This window comes from Hylobates moloch, unplaced genomic scaffold (genome assembly GCF_009828535.3).
Source record: "Hylobates moloch isolate HMO894 unplaced genomic scaffold, HMol_V3 SCAFFOLD_2, whole genome shotgun sequence".
In the NCBI taxonomy this organism is placed as follows: Eukaryota; Metazoa; Chordata; class Mammalia; order Primates; family Hylobatidae; genus Hylobates; species Hylobates moloch.
This window is the reverse complement of record NW_026652277.1, coordinates 65,316,260-65,336,321: the sequence shown is the minus strand read 5'-3', so window position 1 is coordinate 65,336,321 and position 20,062 is coordinate 65,316,260. Positions and strand designations below refer to the sequence as shown.

The 20,062-nt window shown below is 37.1% G+C and overlaps 1 protein-coding gene across 2 annotated transcripts in view; it reads left to right on the top strand.

The window, feature by feature from the left end:
• The first annotated feature begins 220 nt into the window (after nucleotides 1–220).
• Nucleotides 221–20,062, top strand: part of CHIC2 (cysteine rich hydrophobic domain 2) — a 58,476-nt gene continuing 38,634 nt past the window's right edge. The window contains exons 1-3 of one of the 2 annotated variants that reach the window (XM_032151252.2): nucleotides 221–725; nucleotides 15,615–15,669; nucleotides 15,810–15,881. In XM_032151252.2, the coding sequence (XP_032007143.1) occupies nucleotides 607–725; nucleotides 15,615–15,669; nucleotides 15,810–15,881 (246 nt within the window). In that variant the 5' untranslated portion in view covers nucleotides 221–606. Of the gene's footprint in view, nucleotides 726–15,614; nucleotides 15,670–15,809; nucleotides 15,966–20,062 lie in introns of both variants that reach the window. The other variant, XM_032151247.2, reaches the window with a different exon arrangement.

Sequence of the window (20,062 nt, the reverse complement as noted above, 5' to 3'; positions counted from 1 at the left end):
TCGGAGTCGCAGGTCGCGGCCTCCAGTCAGCGGAGCCGCCGCCCCCAGGGTACGCCACCCAGAAGCCGGCGGGCGGGGCCGCGCCGGCGGGAGCGCTCGCCCCAGTCGCCGTCGGCTGGTGGAAGCAGAGGAAAGACGGCGGCCTGGGAGCGCGCGAGGCCGCACGTGCGCGCGCCCGCCCGCCCGCCAGCCGGTCCGCGCGCCCACGCGCCCACGCACGCGCCCGCTCGCCCGTTGGCCCGGGAAGTCTCGCGATGCCGTAGCCGGCTGCTCCCCTGCGGGTGGCTCGGGCTGTTGCTGTGGTTGCCTGAGTTGCTGCTGCTGCGGCGGCGGCAGCGGCGGCTGTGCTTGTGGAGGTGTCGGCCTCTGGGCGGATGTTGACATTGTGTTGTTGTTATTGCTGATGGTAATGGCGGCGGCGGTGGCGGCAACGGTCCAGACCCCATCTCCTCTGTAGCCGGAGCCTAGACAGCCGACAGCGAACTCCGCGGCCTCGGAGCCGGCGGCAGCGGCGACTCCCCTCAGCCTCCGCCGTCTCGCCCGCCGGTACCCCGGCGCCAACCCCAGGAGTCAGGCCCTTTGGGCAGGGGAGCTCGGAGGCTCAGGATGGCGGATTTCGACGAAATCTATGAGGAAGAGGAGGACGAGGAGCGGGCCCTGGAGGAGCAGCTGCTCAAGTACTCGCCGGACCCGGTGGTCGTCCGCGGCTCCGGTCACGTCACCGTGTAAGGCCCGGAGGAGGGCGAGGGCGGGAGGTGCGGGCTGGGGTGGGCCCCGTTACTCCACGGGAGCCCCGTTTCCCCTGTGTCCGTCTGGTGTCGGGGGCCTTCGGAAAGAGTAGGCGACCAGGAAGTGAGAACTTGGCTTATTTTCATTTGTTTGCGTCTCCGAAGTGGGGACGGACGCTGTCCTTCCTCCTCCACACACCCCTTTAGCAGGCCCTACAGGCCCGGGCGATGTGACGATCCCAGAAGGCACGGGTTTTCATTAGGGTCTGCCCTGCGGGCCACCTTTCCCCTTCAAGGTAGAAGTACGTGTATTGACGGGGAGCCTCCTTGTTTTCTCGCCCAGTTATCCTGTGGTTGTCTGTGCCTTTGCACCCAGTGACATGGCTCAGAGGCCAGATCTGGGCCGTGTGAGACCCCAGTGACAATTGGCAGCGAAGCTCCGTTTCGTCTATTTCACACATACCCACAGGTCTCCCAGTTTTTCCACAAATTTCCGCAAAACTAATGCAAGTTCTTGCAATTGTACGTGATAAAAATATATAGTTGAACACAAATTTAAGATATACAGAGAGAAATATGTTTACAACAACAACAAAACTGCATGAGGGACATACACTCTGCTCAGGTTACTGAGGGAAAATTGTAGTCCTGAAGCTCCTCCTTGGGGCACGAACTTGGGGCTTCTTAATTTGGAAAGTCCCACTAGTAGCATTAAAAGTCTGGTGTTAATAAGGAATGAAAGCTTTCGGAAAGACCATGACAAATAAAGGAATGTGAAGACTTGAACCAAATAATGAGCTGTCCGGAAGCAGGAAGTTTTGTAATGTTTCTCTATGAAGTCCACAGTTTTGGACCACTTGATATATTGATACTCTCTCATTTTAGATCTCTTGTTCAAATCATAGATCAAACTTCCATACTTGTCAGGTATCTGTGTACTTCTTCACCTTTTCAGTAAAATAAAAGAGCCAGCAAGTCTGAGAATGTCTGGAATAGTCTTCATTATATTTTGGTGAAGAGTGAGTGGGATGTGCTGTGAATAACTTAGGGAAACAGTAAGACTTCTCATATAAGTTTGTCAGCAAAATAATTGCATTTCTCATATGACCAGCCATATTGTTGTTTGAGTATGCTTATGTAATGCTTTGATTTTTTAGCACCTGTTAGTTTATATTAAGGTGACTTAACAGGGTAAAAACACTGCATAATTGCCATCACAGCACCGTGACAAGACAGTGGAATTTAATTCACCACAATAATACTTTCTTAGTGTTGTCACCAGCTTAAGAAATATAACCAAATATCATGGATATTAAACTTTTAACATATATCACAGAATTCATAACCTGCCATTTGATTTTATTTTGACTTTTAGGACCTTTTTGCATTGTTTTAAGCCTAAGGAGTATGTGGATACTTAAAGAAGTGATTTCCAAACTTTGTCATGCCATCTATCCCTCCTTCTACATTCCTCATGTCAAAGAAAAGCTAGAGAATTTTGTCATTTAAAAAGGCGCCACTGTAGTTGTAATGTTTCCTCTGTTAAGGAGAAGAAAAGCTAAGCACTTTGTTGGGCAAGTGGAAAATGCAATAGTGGGCAAAGTGCTCAGAACCTAGGTAATCAGTAAACTTGATTGTAGTTGGCTACGTGAGAGGTTAATAGGGTAGAAAATAATTATTAATGGTTTTCAAACTTAGCCGTCCATTAGAATCCTGGGTGTCTTTCAAAAAAGACCCTTGTTTTTGCTCCACCCCGGGCCGGTTGAAGGCCAAATACTAAGCGAGGGTCCTAGGCATGGATAGTTAAAATAATAAATAAATAAATAAATAAAATCTCACAGGTGATTCTAATGTGTAGCCAAGATTGAAAACTATTCCAGGTTATAGGGAGGGACTATCTATCATCAATAAACAGTATGCCTTTCTATATTGTGAGTTAAATCTCTGATTTTCCTCAGCAACTTCCTTCTTCTCCCATTTATCTTGGTTCTAGGCTCTGGGTTAAAATCTATCTCAGCTACTTCCTGGATAAATTGTTTATTCGTGACCTTTAGTTGAGATGGGGATAGTTACAGTCGATACCTTTTAAGATTATTAAGGATTGAATGAGATAGTACATGAAAAGAATTTATTGCAGTGTGTGGTACTATGTTCAATAGATACTAGTTTTTATTATTCTCCTCCTCAGATATAGTTTTCCACTTTGAGAAACAGGTGTAAAACAAAGTACTGAAAAATTAGAACTGCCATTGTCAAACATAACAGTGATTCACCTTAGTCTTATTTTTCCATATCTAAGCAATGTGTACGTGCTTAAATTACTGGTTTGAAGTATTTTGATGATAATAAGGATCTTTCTGCATTGAAAACTTAAGCCTGTTTTGTGGAGACAGAGGTAGTAATACAAAACTTTTTTTTTTAAACATGGCTCTGTCATGCATAATTCCCAGGCACACTAGCACACCATGCCAGTGGGTAGCCCAGTTAGCACCTCTAAAGGTTTTTAGAATTGGTGCATATGTGTTACTATAACTGTTGAGCACATTCAATTTTTCTTGCTTTAAATATAAATGGGAAGAGCTATTAGAACAGTTGTAGTGAGACTGGCTAAATTTAACACCCCCTCCCCCACCTTTTTTTTTTTTTTTTTTTACTAGGTGCTGATCAGAGCAGTCTTCCCTTACCAATTTGAAAATAATTGACCATGTAAACTGAATCATCTGTAGTCTAGATCAGTCTAGAAGGATATAGATCAATCCATATGTTTTTCACAGATGTAACTTTTGAGTAGCCCTTTACAGTTGACTATTTCTGCTCTTTTTTTCTACTTTAATATATTACAATATTACTGTTTATTTTAGAAACTTGTATTCTCACGTGATGTGATTGGCATGTCATTGTGGTGATGTGAGAAAGTAAGTTGCCTTCATTCTCTAGGTTAGTCTCTAGGCATAATCAGATTTTGTGACATAGGATGCAACGTTTAATTTGCCTAAAGTCTGCTTTAAAGTGGCTTTTAATACAAATGTTTTCCTTTTTTTTAAATACAAATGTTTTCCTCTTGACCCCCAAATCAGACTTATTTTTTATACCTCTCTCATGGTCAGTATTCTTTTCTGACATTCTTCTGTTTAAGTGTATTTCCCTTCATTGTTAGATTTCTAGGTAGCAATATGGGGAAATCTTGTGCAGAAGCGTATTTTGAGGAAAGTGGTATTGGAAGGAAGGAAAATAAATGATAAATTCCTATTATTGCGTAATATTTAGGTACATGTAACCTAAAAGGCTTACACTCACCATTCAATTAAAAGTAGATTTCCTTTTTGCTTTCGTGGTGACTTCTTATATAATTGACGATGAGGAAAAATAGTTTCTAAAATAAACAGTAATACTGTAAAAAGACTATTAGGTAGTCTTGACCAGATTGGTTAATATTTTAAAATTATGGAGTTCCTTAAGCTTCAAAATATATTTGCAAAATATGTTGATCATTATTGAAGAGTTTCATTTGTCACAGTGATAACTCTAAAGGATGTGTCAGTCTAAAAGTTAGAATTTATAAGTAGTTTTAGGCCAATATTTCCTAGGTAATCTATCATTATAACAGACATTATTTGCTCCCATCTCCACTTTCTACCCTTCTTGTATCAGAATCAAACTTGGGGCTTTCCTAGAGTATGTATAATCTTTGACTTCTAACTCAAGCCCTGTCCTAGAGCCAAATTATTTTGCTGAGATTTGTTTCGGATGTTATTCTCTTGTAATTTTACCATGTCTTCATGTACTCTCTTCTGAGGTGTAATCTCACCATCTCCACAAATAATTCCTTATCCTTCAACACTAGTTTTTATCAATGGCTGTCGGAAACCACTTTTTGCTTGTTTTCATTCCAGATATGTTATGGAAGATTAAAGATTTAGAAATGTGACTTGAAAATGTTTGGGAACTACATTGGGATGGAATATGATTTTTGAATAAGAGACATCACAAGTACACCTTAGTGTTTATTGATCTTTCAAATGGTAGAGTTAGTAAAAAATTGTCTTGAAATGTGTCAGTATTTCAGGACTGCTACTAGATGCTGTGGTTAGCAGTAAGAGACCTGAATGTGAGTTGCCAAATTACAGAATCATTTCAATAAAACAATTTTGTTAAACTTTATAATTCCTACTTCTTTCTCCCACCCAGCATAATATTTAAGACATATTCTATTTATTTCTAAAGATTAAGCTTTCTGTTTTGAAATTTTTGAAGGCTTCATTGATATATCTCCACAGGCTGTAAGTTCTTGAGGGCAGAGGTCATGTTTATTGATCTTTCTTTACTATTTAATATAGTGTCCAGAATATTATAGTTCCTATAATATTTCCTAAATGAATGAAGTAATTGTATACGTCTTTGGATTTTGTTAGAATTGCCAAATGAATCACTGTTTTCTTCTCTTTCTGCACCTCCTAACAAAGGCAAACAATATTCTATTATAGAATACTTACCACATTGAAAATGGCTCCTCTGTTTTAAAAAATGAAATCTGGTAATTGTGAGGAAATTATCAAATTAAGGTAGTTTTTTTTTTATAACTCTTTTTTTTTTTTCTCCATAGATTTTTGTTTTCTTTTTTTATAGACAGAATCTTGCCCTGTCACCCAAGCTGGTGGGCAGTGGCCTGATCACAGCCTACTGTGGCCTTGACCTCCTGGCTCTAGTGATCCTCCTTTCTCAATCTCCCAAGTAGCTAGAACCACAGGCACACGCTGCTATGCTTAGCTAATTTTTTTTTTAATTTTTTTTTTTTTTGTAGAGATGGGGCTTCACTGTGTTGCCCAGGCTGGTTTTGAACTCCTGGCTTCAAGTGTTCCTCCTGCCTCAGCTCCCCCAAATGCTGGGATTGTATGTATAAACCACCATGGGTGGCTTCCCAGAGATTTTTCTTATTCCATATAGTTTGAGAGGAAATTAATTTGATTATAATTTGATAATTTGATATAATACATATCTTTGGTAATATGAAGAAAAAATTCTATGCATTTTATTTGTACCAACTACTAAAACTTCTTAATGCATAGATTTTCTTGAAGAAATGAGAAATATGATAATTAACTGAGGTTTCAAAGTTTTTACTGTATTTGAATTTGAGAATTTATATGACATTTGGTCCAAAGAGTTCAGTGTTGGATTTTTGCCTACCAAGGGATATGAAATTGATAAGTACTTAAAATTTTATATGACTAGCTAAGTGGAAAATAGGGATTAAATGGTGAAAAGTAAATTATATGTAATTATTATGATACTAAATAATCAAATACTGTTCTAAATAATTTAAATAATAGTATTACTCTAAAGCAGAATTCCAGCTGGAGTTTATATTGTCAGCAGGTTAAAGGTCCAGGATATTAGGCCAACTGTATACTCAGAAAGAAATCTTTCAAATCTCTAATAGCTATGTCTGGCTTAGGTTTCTAATCTGCTATAAAGCTGTTTAGATTTTATTCTTAATAAAATTAAGCTTTAAATATAACATGTAGCAACAGATGCTCTTAAGTATCCTTCTAGTGTCTTCTGTGTGAGATTGTGTGTGTGTGTGTGTGTGTGTGTGTGTGTGTGTGTGTGTGTGTGTGTGTGTATATGTGACTTTTGACCCAATCAGAATATTGGGTCTGGAAGGGAAGAGTCTAGGGATTTTTAGTTTTGGTGAGAGTGTTATGTGATTCTATCAGACATATTTGGAAAGTAATAGATGGTACTGTGGAAAAAGTGTGGTCTTTGATATCAGGCAAATTGGTTTCAATTCTCAGTCACTTCCTAACAGTAACCATAAGCAAATTAACCTTTCCAAACTTCAGTTTTTTCATCTGCGAAAGAGGATAATATCCACCTTAGAGGTTACATGTGAGAGTCAGAATTTATCTAATTAATAGGCATTCAACAAATTATTACTTATGACATATTTTGATGTTTAACCCTGCATGCACATTTTTTGGTTACTCTTTACCATTTTGTGGGAAGTCAGTCTAAAATGTGATGTATGCTTTTCTGCTTTAAAACAATATTCTGAGCATAGATCAGAATTATCTAATTGACTAGAGGAATCATTTAATCAAAAGCGTCTATCAGATTGATACACAGTGATGCCTTAGTGGACCTGAGGTATGTTGGAGTTTGAGAACCTTCTCTAAATGGCACTTTCATTTAAATTTCATATGTGGGCTGTTCTTTTTGGTTTGCTTTCTTCTGTCTTTGTAATTGGTCAGCTGTACTTGGAAGCAAAACAACCAACCAGCCTTACTAGAACTGCATATAAAGTAAGAGAAGTTCATTCTGATTGTTGAATGTAGATGCTTGGGTTTCAATGCTTGGGTTTTAGTACTTGGGTTTTACAATATTTATTTTGTTTTCTCAGAGTATTTTTTGCTTAATCTTTGATTATCAGCTGTCTTATTGAGGTTTCCTGATAAGTAATTTAATGAGTATTTGTTAAATGCCCATTTTTCTGCCAGGTATTGCACAAGGCTCTGGGTATATAATGAAACCCAAAATGAAACACACATAGTTTCTGCCCTCATGGAGTTTACAGCTAATAGACAAATTTTATCTGATAAAATTGCAGTGAAGGAAATGGATGAGATCCTGTGATTGAAAATAATGTGATTAGGAAGAACCTCTCTGAGGAAGCTAACATTTAGGAAGGATAAGAGTCCTGTCAAGAGCCCCTGGATCTGGAGAACAGCAGGTGCCAAGACTCCAAGCCAAAACAAGCTTGACTTGCCTGAGGAACTGAAAGGATGCCTCTATATTATGGCTAGAATATAGTGAACAAAGGGGATAATGTCTTAAAATGAGGTTGGAGAGTTCAGTAGGGGCCAGAAAGGATTGTAAAGGGATTAGGATGAAATTTAGAAGGTTATTGAAGCAGCCTCCATAAGATATGGTAGTGGCCCCAGCTAGGGTGTTGATCTCTAGATTAAAGGAGTTATTACAGTTCTGGGTATAAACCATCAAATTTCACAGCTTTTCCTATGAGGTATGGAAATACATAGCAATGGCCACTTTTGCTGTCTAATTCCTCAGTTGTTATGTGTGTTTTGGTCTATTTTTTAATTTTAGCTTTGTGTAGGCTGAGGTTAAATAACTGGCTACCCTTACTGTTCACTGGGAATGATTTTGATGGCATACCTGCACTTTCTGTTCTGCTGCTGGGGCAGCTAGTTTGCCGAGAGAATAGCACATGCCAAAAGTAGAGAGTCTTTCCCACAAGATCATAGATTTTGAAGTGGGAACCCTCGTAAACGTGATATCCTTTAGCTATAAAGTGTGTGGTATGTGACAGCCCTCAGTACATGATTCATTAGATTTGAGGAAAAAATTGTGTTTTTTGAATCTTACATTTAAAACCCAGTTGCATCCATAGGAGCTGAAATGTTCTCACAGTGTCCCTGAAGAATAATTTTTTTGTTCTGAAGCATTTTTTCTGTCCCACTATCTACTTAGGATAGAGTTGGTTGGACTTGAAGGTAACCTAACTTTGTTATTTTGATTGGTAAAAAGTGAATGTACTATATATAGTGAGCTTCCTGCAAGAGCTTCTTGTTTTATTCTCTTTGATCTTGCATTGTAGTCATAACGTGGGCCTTGGTTAGTTCAGTGGTGGAGTTCCTATGTACCCAGTCTCCTTTCTTGGTCTTTTCTAAACTACTCAATTATAAATGTTACTTGAAATGAATATTTTTGTTAGTCTATATTGTAAACCAATTCAACCATATATTTTGCTTAAATGAACATAATTTAGCATCATTATTTTGCTCTTAAGATTTATAGAAGTATGAAGAATATTCTAAAATATGTATAAATCAGATATACAAAAACCTTTTTTCTTTAGTACAGAAAATTTAAAAGTTGTTAAGTTAGATCAGCTGCATCCCTATATTGCCAGAAGTTAGTTATACTGTGCATTGGTGTACACTTACATAACTTTCACTGCTTAACAACATATTTAATCTGTTAATAGTGGAAATTATAACCTTAATAATTAAAAATTGATAAAATGCTAATGCTAGATTATTATAAGACTATGTGTAATAATGAGATTTATGATAGAGTAAATTTAACACATGCTTTAGAGAATTAAGTCTTTGATTTCACTAGTTTCCTGAATGAGATTAAACTTTCATAAAACCAGATGAACTCAAATATTGTTCAGAATGTGGTTATGAGTTAAAATTTTTAGAATTATTCTGAAACCCAAATATACATCTCCAACTCCAGGGTTTCTGTATCTTTTGGATAAATAGAGTATACTTTCAGTTAGATCCCATCCTCCTTGAGCTACATTGATATTCAGACATATGTTGAATCAACCAGATAAAGCATGATTTATATGCATCAAAGCCTGTTAATTTTTTTCCATAGTTATGACTTTATCTCCAAAACGAGCTAAAAATTTGAGTTCATTGAGCTCAAAGTTCAACATTAGGAAATAAGCACTCGCTTCATGTGCCATCTGCATAACCAGTGTGTTCAGTTTGAAATTTCTAGTTCATATGCTCATAGGTCTTGTCATATCTGTAGGAACATAAAAAATTCTCTGTATCTATAGATTTGTACGGGTTGAATGTCTCAGAATCCAGAATATCCAAAATGGAATTCATAATCTACACCCCAAATCAGCTTCAACGGCAGCCTTCCATTCTCAGTTGATGGCAGATCGAGGACCCTGTTTGTTTAGATCAAAAACTTTTTGATGTATTCTTGATTTTCCTCTTTCTCTTTCACTGCATCCATTCTGTCTTGACATCTTGGCTCTGTCTTCAAAATCTGGCCCTATTTTGCCACCTACATGGCTGGAGTGAATTGCCAGTCTCCCTTCTGCCTTACACTTAATGTATTTCTTAAGTCAGGCATGGTGGCATGTACCTATAATCCCAGCTACATGGGAGGCTGAGGCAGAAAGATCACTTGATCCCAGGAGTTTGAGATTACCCTGGGCAACATAGCAAGAATCTATCTAAATTACAAAAAATATATATATATATTTTTTTCTTCCCTGTCTCCACCTTTCCACCTTTGCCTCTCCTCTTATACAATCATTTTGGTAACATCTGCTATAGTGATCCTTTTAAGACATAAGTCAGTTCAAGTCTTTTCTCTGTATCAGGCCCCTCAAAGGTTCCCCATCTCCTTCAGAGTCCTTTTAATGTTCTACAAGACCCTCCCCGATCTGGCCCATCATTACTTGTCTGCTGATCTCAGTTTCTGCTTACTATTGGCTTCAGTTTATTTTGACTTCTAATTATCGATGGCTTTACTACATCTTGACTTCAATTTAAGCCCTCTCTCTGTCAGCGCTGCGTGTTACCATCTATTTGTCTTATGTTCAGATACCTCAAGAGAGAGCTGATTGAATTAGTTAATGTTATCTAAGTTAGGCAGGACTGTGGCCTTGCCATTCCATGTGCTGCTACCCAGCCCAGGGATTAGCTGTTCTTAAAGCAGATGCCCACTTGTGATCTAATTAGCCAAAGTATAGGGAGTTCCTAGTTAGGCATGCGGAGTAACAGACTACTCTCTTTAGTATACATGGTTTTGAGCTGTGTAGCATCTTTTTAGATTGTTGTATTATAATTAATTTAATTATAAGATATTTCTGTTTTAAAAATTTCATTGTTAAAAATACCACTGTAACTCAGAAGAGAAGAAACATTGAACATATATTTTTGATTAAGGGCAAAACAAGTTGAAGCAGTGGATTCTTGCATTTCTGCATTTAAAAAGCAAAATTCGTTATGAGTTCAAAACATGTCTTAATTTAAAATGATAGTTCAGTAGTGAATGCCAAGAGACATTGTTAATATGAGGAGATACAAGGAACACAGAAGAAGTTAAAACTGAAGTAAGAAGGACAGAGGATTATATGTACTTGCACTATGGAAAACATTGAAATGCGTTCAAGAAAACTATTGATTAGTGAACCTGAATTTCCTTGTTTACTTATCTTAAAATACCTAGTTACTACCAAATAAAATATTCAAATAAGAAAACAAAATTAGGATGATATTGTACATTATAAAATATTTGTCTTCCGGGTGTAGTGGCTCACGCCTGTAATCCCAATACTTTGTGAGGCCAAGGCGTGCGGATCACTTGTCAGGTGTTCGCAACCAGCCTGGCCAACATGGTGAAACCACGTCTCTACTAAAAACGCAAAAATTAGCCCAGCATGGTGGTGAGTGCCTGTAATCCCAGTTACTTGGGAAGCTGAGGCATGAGAATCGCTTGAACCTGGGAGGCAGAGGTTACAATGAGATGAGATCACGCCACTGCACTCCAGCCTGAGCAACAAAGGGAGACTCTTGTCTCAAAAAAATAAAATAAAATACTCGTCAGTTATTTAGTTAGCAACAACTATACATTACTGAAAAATAGCTCTTATTTAAAAAAACAACAAATGACACAAAATGTCTTTAATACTCCCTCCCTAAAATAACACTACAGAATACTTGATTATTCATTAACATATCTGTGCCACTGCAGCTATTTTCTCCTGATGCATTTCTGGAAGTAGAATTACTGGATCAAAGGGTAGGAATTTTTTTTTTTTTTTTTTTTGGAGACTGAGTCTCACTGTTGTCGGCCTGGGCTGGAGTGCAGTGACGCAATCTCGGCTCACCTCAACCTCCGCCTCTGGGTTCCAGCAATTCTCCTACCTCAGCCTCCTGAGTAGCTGAGATTATAGGTGCCCACCACCACATCCAGCTATTTTTGCATTTTTAGTAGTGACGGGGTTTCACCATGTTGGCCAGGTTGGTCTTGAACTCCTGACCTTAGGTGATCCACCCGCCTCGGCCTCCCAAAGTGCTGGGATCACAAGTGTAAGCCACCGCACACAGCCAGGGTAGAAATATTTTTTAAGACCCCCTTTTACATACTACCAGATGGCACTTCCGAAAATTCTATCAACTTGCAAGAGTTTTGTTCTTTTCAGTTAATATCACGGTATATTGAATTTTCTTCTTCAACATTTTCCTCCTTTGAGAAAGATGGTAAAAATACTAAAGATACATAAGTAAATCTAAAAATGAAAGGGAGGGAAGGTAAATAAGTTTATGTTCAATGGTATTTCCATGTTTTTAGTTTGCAAATTTCATTTTTAATGGTTGTTTAATATTCTGTTATATTGAGATAAGATAATTTTCTTAACCATTCCTAAAATGCTATAAATAGATACATATTTATATTTGTGAATAAAGATTCAATGAACTTGTTTATGCATAAATTTAATCCACATTTCAAATTATTTTTAAGGTAATATTACATTTCTAAAGAGAAAACACTATGACAAAGGTATAAATACTTTCAGTGCCAAATTAATCTGAAATGGTTGTAACAATTTGTAGTTCCATTGACAGTGTGTGATATTTTTCCATCTTGACCTTCTTGCCAACATAAAATATTTTTTTAAATTTAATTAGTCTTGTAGATAACTGAATTAAGATGCCACCTACTTTAAATCATATTTTTAAAAATTATCCAAGTGCTACTTCTAGCTTTTGGATTAGTAGAATGTTTGGTTATTAGAGTCTGAAGGGGGTTCAGCTTCCTACTCAATGCAGGAATCATTGCTCTTCTTTCAAGTACATCAAATTATTATTTTATGGGATGAAACTTGGCCTTTCTAATACTGTGCTGAGCCAATTGTACTTTATCTTAGAATAAAGGAAATTATTTTTACCATATACAAAAACTTATGTAAACTTGTAGGTACATTTATAATGCTGTCAATTGAAAACAAAACATATATGCCATTTTCATTCTAACAATCTCTGCCTCCTGCTGAACTTAAAAAAGAAGCCAGAACTAAGGTATTGTCAAAATTAAGTGGTTTATGTCAAAAGTAAATCATTAGAGGTGATATTTTACAGTTATATTATCAAACAAGAAGTGTGGCTTTTCTTATCCATTTAATAAAATAAGATGGTCTTGCTAAAATTCTACCTGATACTATTATTTTGGTTGGTCTAGATTTGGATTAAAAAAAAAAAGAAGGTTTTGGCAGGGATGAAAAACATAGCAAAGGAGATATTTGCTGTGGCCTGTGCCAAATAAGAAATTCTGACATTCAAGCTCTTTGCCAGGAGAAAGCATGCTATATGAAAGAAGACTTGCTGAAAAGAGTTGTTTTCAACTACTCTGATGAGAACAGTCTTATTAGTAAAGAAGTGTGTAGGAAAGCCTGGATTGTGGTAGTTTGAATAATGAATAATGTAAAGATAGTTAATGTAAAGGAGTCTTTCAAAACATTAATTGAGGAAGGAAAGAAATAGATGCCATCAGACATTGAGAGAGAAGAAGAAATAGGGATTCACATCCTCTGATGGATAGACTAATTCAGGTGTGTCGGCTATGTTTAAGGAGCCTGAAGTGAGGTAGAAATGCAGTGAATTGCAGAGGAGACTGGAGGAGATGCACCCAGAAGTAAATGGTTAGTTTTTGGAAGCTTTCCTCCATTGAGAGATGGTAAAAATACTGAAGATATATAAGTAAATCCAAAAATAAAAGGGAGGGAAGGTAAAGCAGTTTATATTCAATGACATTTTTTTCTCTCAGAGTTGACAACTGTGGTTATTTGCAAAAAAATGTTAGTTGTGAGGGTAAAGTGGAGTACCTAAAGACAGGCACAACAACTACGGAGCATGGAAAAGGGAACTTATTGGGGATGATAAAGATTGTTATAATAATACTCACTGAGGTTAGAAATAAGATATGTATGTTATATGTATATATTTATTAATGGTGATACATTTATAAGTGTGATTTTTCTCCAGTAGCTCCAGGCAGTGTGAAGAAAGTAAACAATTTAATTGAACCTGTGTTGGCAAGGGACACTGTAGAGATGATTAAAGGTGTTTGTTGGAGTATGTTCAAAATGATTGACTATGTAGTTCTGGCAAATAAGGAAGAAAATGGAGTCGCAGGGAGCTATGGAGGGGTGGCAAGCAATAAATTACAACCAGAGGCCAAAAAACAAACTTAGTAAGGATGGGAGAAATGAAATGATTGATGGCAGTGGTAAGAGAAGAATTTTACAGTTCAGAATTTCAGAGGTGATACAGTCCCAAGTGATGACAGTATGCAGAATGTATCACAGTGAGTAGGTTGCTGAATTAGATGGAGGTGCAGGAGGTAAAGTTCTTTAGAATAGATAAGGTCAGGAGTGAACTGTAGTTGAGGATTTCTAAGGAAAGAGTGGCATTCCAACAGGGTTTGTGGTTAAAGTGAAGATATATACAAGTGTGTGGTGCTTAACCATGGGGACTATTCTGATAAATGGGTCGGTAGGCAATTTCATCATTGTGCAAACATCACAGAGTGTGTATACAAACTTAAATGGTGTAGCCTACTACACATCTAGGCTATATGGTATATCCCATAGCCCTTAGGCTACAAACCTGTACAGTATGTTACTGTACTGTGTATTGTAGGCAGTTATAACACAGTGGTAAGTTTTTGTGTATCTAAAATAGAAAAGGTACAGTAAAAATACAGTATTAAAATCTTGTGGGACCACCTTCCAGTATGTCCTGACTGAAACATTGTTAGATGGCACATGACTGTATGTATTTAAGGTTTGTTTTGTTTTTTAAGATAAGATATAAGGAGGTATCCTGATACCTGCAGATCAACAGATTGAGGGTTTCAGAGGAAAATGTTAAAGGAGTTTGGAATGGAAAAGGTCTATCAGGAAAGATAAACTTGAATTTGATGATCATGAGAAAGCAGGATAACAGATTGGAGTGGTTTGCACTGAGTTATGACTATAGACTGGAGGAATATAGAGATAGTGAAATGGATGTATGTGGGATATGAGTAAAACAAGCCTGTTTGAAGATTCTATTTAGATTTAGGTGTAAAGTTGGAGTCCCCCCTTCAAAACTTTACATTGTATTACATGAACTTTCAAAATTATCTCAAATTATAGTAAAATTGGTCTCGTGTGTGGTTTCTTAAGGAAACAAAGGAAGCTGTAAAAGCCATAAAAGCCTGTACTGAAGTGTTGCATGGAATGTGCTCAGTAGTTGTGATTTGAATGAATTCTCTTTTCTCCAAGTACTGGTAGACTTCTAATAGATAAAAGCAAAATAGGTTGTTTTTATTATGTCTTTTATCTTCTTGTTATATTTACCATTCTTTGAAAATAGTTTAAATCTTTTATCAATTCTAAAGCCATGGAATATTTTAACCATGATTCAAGAAAAGGTCTTTTAGGTAATAGGAATAGATATCGGTATAGTACACGTCTACATTTTCTATCATACCATTTAATGCACTGACAAATAGGTGTTGAATGGAACCTAAGACAGTTCTTGGTAGCACTTTGTCCATTCCTACTTTTTTTATTTTTTCTCTCCCTTTTTCCTTATTCTTCCCCTCCCCACTCTTTTTCCTGCATTTTTCCTTCTCATCTTATTGCTTGTGTAGAACACCTGCTAAAATTCACAGCTATTGTTTGTTTCCGCCAATAACATTAAAAGCTGGAAAAAATCGCTATCCCACCCATTAAAATAATATGCTTTGTAGTTACTTTTTAAGATATAAAGGTGGTAGGTAGCTCAAATTAAATGAACCATTTTTATTTTTGTTTACATACTGCTGGTTAATTAACATTCAGCCCCTTATCATTATGCAAAAGTTTCCATTTAACTGCTAAAATAATTGCTTGTTACATTTCATAAATTGCTTATTACAGTTATTTTATCTCAAACTTCCGTTTTATGTCTCAAACTTCCTCTGTATGTGAAAATGCTTTCTATTGACTTGACCTTTAAATTAAATGGTCTACATTTTTGGCAACAATAACATGTAATAACATATTCTTCTTATTTTTAAAAACAGATTTGGACTGAGCAACAAATTTGAATCAGAATTCCCTTCTTCGTTAACTGGAAAAGTGAGTGTCTCATTTATGTACTATTTGTATGCCTCAAAATGAAAGTTTTTTTCTGAGAAAATTAGAAAAAAGTATGCTCATCAGTTATGTTTTTTGACATTAATATTGCATTGTTATTATTTCTTAAAATTTTTCTTTAGGTAGCTCCTGAAGAATTTAAAGCCAGCATCAACAGAGTTAACAGTTGTCTTAAGAAGAACCTTCCTGTTAATGTACGTTGGCTACTTTGTGGCTGCCTTTGTTGCTGCTGCACATTAGGTTGCAGTATGTGGCCAGTTATTTGCCTCAGTAAAAGAGTAAGTTGAATTATATATTTGAATTTAAATTTAGAAGTGGACAAGCAAGTCTTGCATTTATGGAATTTTTATTTTTTATATTGAATGAATCACACTATACTGAATACAATATGAAAATAATCTGATCCAGGAGAGGAGTGAGTCAGTAAAGTTACTATATATCCAAGTGCTGTTATTAAATAGCCATCTAAAAATTGTGTTTATAATTTTAGGAGCAAAGAGTAGTGTATGGCATTGTCTCTATCTGTACATTGATGGTGGTGTGGTATAGTATAGTGATCAAGGATGCCGGCTTCAGCTCTACCACTTATCTCTGTGACCTTAGGCACATTTCCTAACCTCTTTAAACCCTACTTGACACAACTGTAAAATGTTCACTTACTACTTGAATAGGATTATTGTAAAGGTAAAATGAAAATGTTTGGAAAACTCTTAGCTGGATAGCTCAAAGGAAGTGGTTAATAAGTATTAATTAATAGTATTCTTACTAACTGTAAGATAGTACCCATACAAGAAATAAAATGGTTACAATGGTTGTTTCTAGTTGGTAAGATTATGGGACATTCTTTTCTTCTTTTTATATTTTACAAGTTTCCTGTAGTGAACACAAAGTGATTCTGTAATCAGAAAAAGTAATTTTCAAGACTCATTATTTTGACTGCTTATACTAAAAAATCCTGGCCAGGCACAGTGGCTCATGCCTGCAATTTTAACACTTTGGGAGGCCAAGGTGCAGATCACTTGAGGTCAGAAGTTCAAGACCGGTCTGGCCAACATGGTAAAACCCTGTCTCTACTAAAAATACAAAAAATTAGCCAGGCATGGTGGCAGGTGCCTGTAATCCCAGTTAGTCAGGAGGCTGAGGCAAGAGAATCGCTTGAACCTGGGAGGTGAAGGTTGCAGTGAGCTGAGATCACACCATTGCACTCCAGCCTGGGCAACAATAGTGAAACTCTGTCTCAAAAAACAAACAAACAAAATTTTAAGATGTTGGTAGAGATATGACAAATTATTATAGATTAAATGTATTATATTTTTGTTAAAATGTTTAAAAATTGTATTTATATGTATAAAATGATATTTTTTAAAAATTTTTTTAAAATAAAATTTTTTTTTAAAAAAACATACTTAAAAAAATAGAGACACGGTTTCTTTTTTTTTATTATACTTTAAGTTTTAGGGTACATGTGCACAACGTGCAGGTTTGTTACATATGTATACATGTGCCATGTTGGTGTGCTGCATTCATTAACTCATCATTTAGCATTAGGTATATCTCCTAATGCTATCCCTCCACCCTCCCCGCACCCCACAACAGGCCCCGGTGTGTGATGTTCCCCTTCCTGTGTCCGTGTGTTCTCATTGTTCAATTCCCACCTATGAGTGAGAACACACGGTGTTTGGTTTTTTGTCTTTGCGATAGTTTGCTGAGAATGATGGTTTCCAGCTTCATTCATGTCCCTACAAAGGACATGAACTCATCCTTTTTTGTGGCTGCATAGCATTCCATGCTGTATATGTGCCACATTTTCTTAATCCAATCTATCATTGTTGGACATTTGGGTTGGTTCCAAGTCTTTGCTATTGTGAATAGTGCCGCAATAAACATACGTGTGCGTGTGTCTTTATAGCAGCATATTTTATAATCCTTTGGGTATATACCCAGTAATGGGATGGCTGGGTCAAGTGGTATTTCTAGTTCTAGAGCCCTGAGGAATCGCCACACTGACTTCCACAATGGTTGAACTGGTTTACAGTCCCACCAACAGTGTAAAAGTGTTCCTATTTCTCCACATCCTCTCCAACGGCTGTTGTTTCCTGACTTTTTAATGATTGCCATTCTAACTGGTGTGAGATGGTATCTCATTGTGGTTTTGATTTGCATTTCTCTGATGGCCAGTGATGATGAGCATTTTTTCATGTGTTTTTTGGCTGCATAAATGTCTTCTTTTGAGAACTGTCTGTTCATGTCCTTCGCCCACTTTTTGATGGGGTTGTTTGTTTTTTTCTTGTAAATTTGTTTGAGTTCATTGTAGATTCTGGATATTAGCCCTTTGTCAGATGAGTAGATTGCAAACATTTTCTCCCATTCTGTAGGTTGCCTGTTCACTCTGATGGTAGTTTCTTTTGCTCTGCAGAAACTCTTTCATTTAATTAGATCCCATTTGTCAATTTTGGCTTTTGTTGTCATTGCTTTTGATGTTTTAGACATGAAGTCCTTGCCCATGCCTATGTCCTGAATGGTATTTCTAGGTTTTCTTCTAGGGTTTTTATGGTTTTAGGTCTAACATGTAAGTCTTTAATCCATCTTGAATTAATTTTTGTATAAGGTGTAAGGAAGGGATCCAGTTTCAGCTTTCTACATATGGCTAGCCAGTTTTCCCAGCACAATTTATTAAATAGGGAATCCTTTCCCCATTTCTTGTTTTTGTCAGGTTTGTCGAAGATCAGATAGTTGTAGATATGTGGCATTATTTCTGAGGGCTCTGTTCTGTTCCATTGGTCTCTATGTCTGTTTTGGTACCAGTACCATGCTGTTTTGGTTACTGTAGCCTTGTAGTATAGTTTGAAGTTGGGTAGCGTGATGCCTCCAGCTTTGTTCTTTTGGCTTAGGATTGACTTGGCAATGAGGGCTCTTTTTGGTTCCATATGAACTTTAAAGTAGTTTTTTCCAATTCTGTGAAGAAAGTGATTGGTAGTTTGATGGGGATGGCACTGAATCTATAAATTACCTTGGGCACTATGGCCATTTTCACGATATTGGTTCTTCCAACCCATGAGCATGGAATGTTCTTCCATTTGTTTGTGTCCTCTTTTATTTCACTGAGCAGTGGTTTGTAGTTCTCCTTGAAGAGGTCCTTCACATCCCTTGTAAGTTGGATTCCTAGGTATTTTATTCTCTTTGAAGCAATTGTGAATGAGAGTTCACTCATAGTTTGGCTCTCTGTTTGTCTGTTATTGGTGTATACATTTATTTTGTATCCTGAGACTTTGCTGAAGTTGCTTATCAGCTAAAGGAGATTTTGGGCTGAGACAATGGGGTTTTCTAGAGATACAATCATGTCATCTGCAAACAGGGACATTGACTTCCTCTTTTCCTAATTGAATGCCCTTTATTTCCTTCTCCTGCCTGATTGCCCTGGCCAGAACTTCCAACATTATGTTGAATAGGAGTGGTGAGAGAGGGCATCCCTGTCTTGTGCCAGTTTTCAAAGGGAATGCTTCCAGTTTTTGTCCATTCAGTATGATATTGGCTGTAGGTTTGTCATAGGTAGCTCTTATTATTTTGAGAAAACTCCCATCAATACCTAATTTATTGAGATATTTTAGCATGAAGGGTTGTTGAATTTTGTCAAAGGCCTTTTCTGCATCTATTGAGATAATCATGTGGTTTTTGTCCTTGGTTCTGTTTATATGCTGGATTACGTTTATTGATTTGTGTGTGTTGAACCAGCCTTGCATCCCAGGGATGAAGCCCACTTGATCATGGTGTATAAGCTTTTTGATGTGTTGCTGGATTCGGTTTGCCAGTATTTTATTGAGGATTTTTGCATCAATGTTCATCAAGGATATTGGTCTAAAATCCTCTTTTTTTGTTGTGTGTCTGCCAGGCTTTGGTATCAGGATGATGCTGGCCTCATAAAATGAGTTAGGGAGGATTCCCTCTTTTTCTATTGATTGGAATAGTTTCAGAAGGAATCGTACCAGCTCCTCCTTGTATCTCTGGTAGAATTCGGCTGTGAATCCATCTGGTCCTGGAGTTTTTTTGGTTGGTAAGCTATTAATTTTTGCCTCAATTTCAGAACCTGTTATTGGTCTATTCAGAGATTCAACTTCTTCCTGGTTTAGTCTTGGGAGAGTGTATGTGTCGAGGAATTTCTCCATTTCTTCTAGATTTTGTAGTTTATTTGCGTAGAGGTGTTTGTAGTATTCTCTGATGGTAGTTTGTATTTCTGTAGGATCGGTGGTGATATCCCGTTTGTCATTTTTTATTGCATCTGTTTGATTCTTTTCTCTTTTCTTCTTTATTAGTCTTGCCAGCAGTCTATCAATTTTGTTGATCTTTTCCAAAAACCAGCTCCTGGATTCAGTGATTT